Source organism: Salmo trutta, chromosome 26, assembly GCF_901001165.1.
Source record: "Salmo trutta chromosome 26, fSalTru1.1, whole genome shotgun sequence".
In the NCBI taxonomy this organism is placed as follows: Eukaryota; Metazoa; Chordata; class Actinopteri; order Salmoniformes; family Salmonidae; genus Salmo; species Salmo trutta.
Window position 1 is genome coordinate 45,585,859 of NC_042982.1, and position 4,906 is coordinate 45,590,764.

Consider the following 4,906-nt stretch of genomic DNA (forward strand, 5'->3'; position numbering starts at 1 on the left):
CTTTTGAGGAACAACGTAATTTGGCTGTGATCAGACAGAGGTGTTAGTGGCTTGACGGTGAATGAGCTGAGAGAGAAAGGGGTCAGTGTCTGTAATTATATAGTCTACTGTGCTGTGGCCAAGAGGTGAGCAATAGGTGAATCTCCCCAAAGAGTCCCCCCGTAACTTACCATTTGACAAAGTACAGACGCAGGCTTCTACAGAGCTGTAACAGATCCCTTCTGTTTTTTGTTGCTGGTGCTGTCACTGTTGTTTCTATGGGGGAGATGAAGACAGTTAGAAACAGTATGGCCTGTAATAAAGCTGTCCCCTCGTGTGGTCAGTAGATCAGGTAGTGTTCCTGTGAGCGCATTTGTGTCCCCACAGATGAGCACATTTCCCTGTGCCTGGAAATGGCACGTTTCTTCCTCAAGGGTGGGGAAGATCTCCTCTGAGGAGTATGGGGATTCTGAGGTGGGATATATTGTATATTGCGCAAAGGAACACATCTTTTTCAGTTGTAACCAAATGTGATATTTACCAATTTTGAGGGGATCAATTTGATTTCGTAGTTCGGATTTGTACCAGACGAATAATCCCCCGAGAATCTCTGCCTCTATTGACAGAGCTGTGTTTCTGTGACGGCACAATTACCCTCCCTGTAGCCTGTGGGACAGTTAGTGACAATGTCAGCCTTACACCACGTCTCCTGCAGAATGATCAACATCTTTCAGATTGTTGTTGAACTCCAGTGCTAAACTCTTCAGTCTGAAGGTTGATGAGTTTAGGCCCTGAATGTTCCACATGCTAACTGATAGTGATTTTTCATGTTGCAAAAAGAAAGAATAGCAGTCAGAAATACAGTAACTACTAACTAATACGTTGTTCAGAGTGAGATTAACAGAATTACAGTAACTACTGAGTTGTTCAGAGTGATAAACAGGATAATAGAAATACAGTAACTACTGAGTTGTTCAGAGTGATAAACAAGGAAACAGATTTACAGTAACTACTGAGCTGTTCAGAGTGATAAACAGGATAACAGAAATACAGTAACTAGTAACTATTGAGTTGTTCAGAGGGATATACAGGATAACTGAAATACAGTAACTACTAACTACTGAGCTGTTCAGAGTGATAAACAGGATAACAGAAATACAGTAACTACTAACTACTGAGCTGTTCAGAGTGATAAACAGGGTAACAGAAATACAGTAACTACTAACTACTGAGTTGTTCAGAGGGATAAACAGGATAACAGAAATACAGTAACTACTAACTACTGAGTTGTCCAGAGGGATAAACAGGATAACAGAAATACAGTAACTACTAACTACTGAGTTGTTCAGAGGGATAAACAAGGAAACAGAATTACAGTAACTACTGAGTTGTTCAGAGTGATAAACAAGGAAACAGAATTACAGTAACTACTGAGTTGTTCAGAGTGATAAACAGGATAATAGAAATACAGTAACTACTGAGTTGTTCAGAGTGATAAACAAGGAAACAGAATTACAGTAACTACTGAGCTGTTCAGAGTGATAAACAGGATAACAGAAATACAGTAACTACTAACTACTGAGTTGTTCAGAGTGAGAAACAAGGTAACAGAAATACAGTAACTACTAACTACTGAGTTGTTCAGAGGGATAAACAGGATAACAGAAATACAGTAACTACTAACTACTGAGTTGTTCAGAGTGATAAACAGGGTAACAGAAATACAGTAACTACTAACTACTGAGTTGTTCAGAGGGATAAACAGGATAACAGAAATACAGTAACTACTAACTACTGAGTTGTTCAGAGGGATAAACAGGATAACAGAAATACAGTAACTACTAACTACTGAGTTGTTCAGAGGGATAAACGGGATAACAGAAATACAGTAACTACTAACTACTGAGTTGTTCAGAGTGATAAACAGGATAACAGAAATACAGTAACTACTAACTACTGAGTTGTTCAGAGGGATAAACGGGATAACAGAAATACAGTAACTACTAACTACTGAGTTGTTCAGAGGGATAAACAGGGTAACAGAAATACAGTAACTACTAACTACTGAGTTGTTCAGAGGGATAAACAGGATAACAGAAATACAGTAACTACTAACTACTCAGCTGTTCAGAGGGATATACAGGATAATAGAAATACAGTAACTACTAACTACTGAGCTGTTCAGAGGGATGTACAGGATAACAGAAATACAGTAACTACTGAGCTGTTCAGAGTGATAAACAGGGTAACAGAAATACAGTAACTACTAACTACTGAGCTGTTCAGAGGGATGTCAGCGTTGACTTTCTGAATGGTACGGGGATGAAAGTCTTTGCGGGGCAGCAGAGTGGAGATGGTGATGTGGGAGTTGGGGAACCACTCAGAGGCCCTCTCTGCTACTCTGTTCACCAGGCTGCCTACTCTCTCCTGCTCCTCTCTGCTACTCTGTTCACCAGGCTGCCTACTCTCTCCTGCTCCTCTCGCAGGTTGTTCGTGCCGGTGTGAATAATAACGTGGCCTAGTGTGCCAAAGTCAGGCTGGGACAGGATGTGGAGTACATCCTGTGTTTTTGGGCACCATATTTTGGACACCTTGTGGTGGGGGATGAGTTTATCCTCTTGGATGAATTTCCCATTTGAGTCAATGAGGATGGCCACCTCAGTGGGTTTTACCAGAGTCGAGGGTTTACAGTCTGGGGCTGGGTCATTTGGGGGGGGGGGGGGGGGGGGGGGGGGGGGGTTGGCGTGGTGAGGGGCTGAAGCTTCTCTCTGGGAGTCTCTACAGTCTGTTCTCTATGCTGCAGCACCCTCTTGATGACAGACAACTCCTTTGCCATCTCCTCCTTTACCTCCTCAAGAGCTGTGGTAAGGCTCTCTCCTCATGGTGGCCTTTACCTCCTCAAGAGCTGTGGTAAGGCTCTCTCCTCATGGTGGCCTTTACCTCCTCCAGAGCTGTGGTAAGGCTCTCTCCTCATGGTGACCTTTACCTCCTCCAGAGCTGTGGTAAGGCTCTCTCCGCATGGTGGCCTTTACCCTCTCAAGAGCTGTGATAAGGCTCTCTCCTCATGGTGACCTTTACCTCCACAAGAGCTGTGGTAAGGCTCTCTCCTCATGGTGACCTTTACCACCTCAAGAGCTGTGATAAGGCTCTCTCCTCATGGTGACCTTTACCACCTCAAGCGCTGTGGTAAGGCTCTCTCCTCATGGTGACCTTTACCTCCACAAGAGCTGTGATAAGGCTCTCTCCTCATGGTGACCTTTACCACCTCAAGCGCTGTGGTAAGACTCTCTCCTCATGGTGTCCTTTACCTCCTCCAGAGCTGTGGTAAGACTCTCTCCTCATGGTGGCCTTTACCTCCTCCAGAGCTGTGGTAAGGCTCTCTCCTCATGGTGGCCTTTACCTCCTCAAGAGCTGTGGTAAGGCTCTCTCCTCATGGTGTCCTTTACCTCCTCCAGAGCTGTGGTAAGGCTCTCTCCTCATGGTGGCCTTTACCTCTTCCAGAGCTGTGGTAAGGCTCTCTCCTCATGGTGGCCTTTACCTCCTCAAGAGCTGTGGTAAGGCTCTCTCTCAGCTCTTGGATAGAGTTCTTCAGCTGGGTCCAGCGCTGGTTGATCTGGTCCTGTAGAAGCTCTGTGTCTGGGCTGGTGGTGGTGTAGCTGGGGGGCTGCTCCTTCAGCTCAGTAACCCATACCTCTAACAGAGCCAGCCTGTCTCTCAGCAGTCTGGAGGTGGTGTAGCTGGGGGGCTGCTCCTTCAGCTCAGTAACCCATACCTCTAACAGAGCCAGCCTGTCTCTCAGCAGTCTGGAGGTGGTGTAGCTGGGGGGCTGCTCCTTCAGCTCAGTAACCCATACCTCTAACAGAGCCAGCCTGTCTCTCAGCAGTCTGGAGGTGGTGTAGCTGGGGGGCTGCTCCTTCAGCTCAGTAACCCATACCACACAACCGGATAAGTCGGGGTGCTGTTGGAGTGCCTGAGGTGAGAGATCGGGGTGCTGTTGGAGTGCCTGAGGTGAGAAGTCGGGGTGCTGTTGGAGTGCCTGAGGTGAGAGATCGGGGTGCTGTTGGAGTGTCTGAGGTGAGAGGTCAGGGTGCTGTTGGAGTGCCTGAGGTGAGGGGTCGGGGTGTTGTTGGAGTGCCTGAGGTGAGGGGTCGGGGTGCTGTTGGAGTGCCTGAGGTGAGAGGTCGGGGTGCTGTTGGAGTGCCTGAGGTGAGGGGTCGGGGTGCTGTTGGAGTGCCTGAGGTGAGAGGTCGGGGTGCTGTTGGAGTGCCTGAGGTGAAAGGTTGCGGTGCTGTTGGAGTGCCTGAGGTGAGAGGTCGCGGTGCTGATGGAGTGCCTGAGGTGAAAGGTCGGGGTGCTGTTGGAGTGCCTGAGGTGAGAGGTCGGGGTGCTGTTGGAGTGCCTGAGGTGAGAGATCGGGGTGCTGTTGGAGTGCCTGAGGTGAAAGGTCGGGGTGCTGTTGGAGTGCCTGAGGTGAGAGGTCGCGGTGCTGTTGGAGTGCCTGAGGTGAGAGGTCGCGGTGCTGATGGAGTGCCTGAGGTGAGAGGTCAGGGTGCTGTTGGAGTGCCTGAGGTGAGAGATCGGGGTGCTGTCCTTGTCCTTATTTTGGTCTCCACTATCTTCCTTTAAGCTGAGTGCAGCCTCACTGCCCTGGACCATGACAGAGCTGTTCTCTGGTACACGTTTACCGTCAGAAACCTGTTTTTCTGGTCCTTTTTGCTGTCCTCAAAAATTCAAGTCACAGACTGTTCTCTCTGCTAAAGCATGGTAAGCATTATCAGTGCATCAAGTTTGGAACCAACAGGACGCTGAACAGCTTTAACCCCCAAGGCATAAGACTGCTAAAGAAGACTGCTAAGTAGCTAACCAAATAACTACCCTGACACATTTTTAAACCAACTCTCTTGCACTGAATTTATGCCCACTCACT

General features: G+C 47.7%; 1 protein-coding gene across 1 annotated transcript; it reads right to left on the reverse strand.

Moving 5' to 3' along the window:
- Window positions 1-3,894: 3,894 nt before the first annotated feature.
- On the reverse strand, window positions 3,895-4,635 carry LOC115163935 (putative protein TPRXL). Its single transcript, XM_029716127.1, has one exon. The coding sequence runs from the start codon at window positions 4,633-4,635 to the stop codon at window positions 3,895-3,897; it is 741 nt and encodes a 246-aa protein (XP_029571987.1).
- Between the last annotated feature and the right edge of the window lie 271 nt (window positions 4,636-4,906).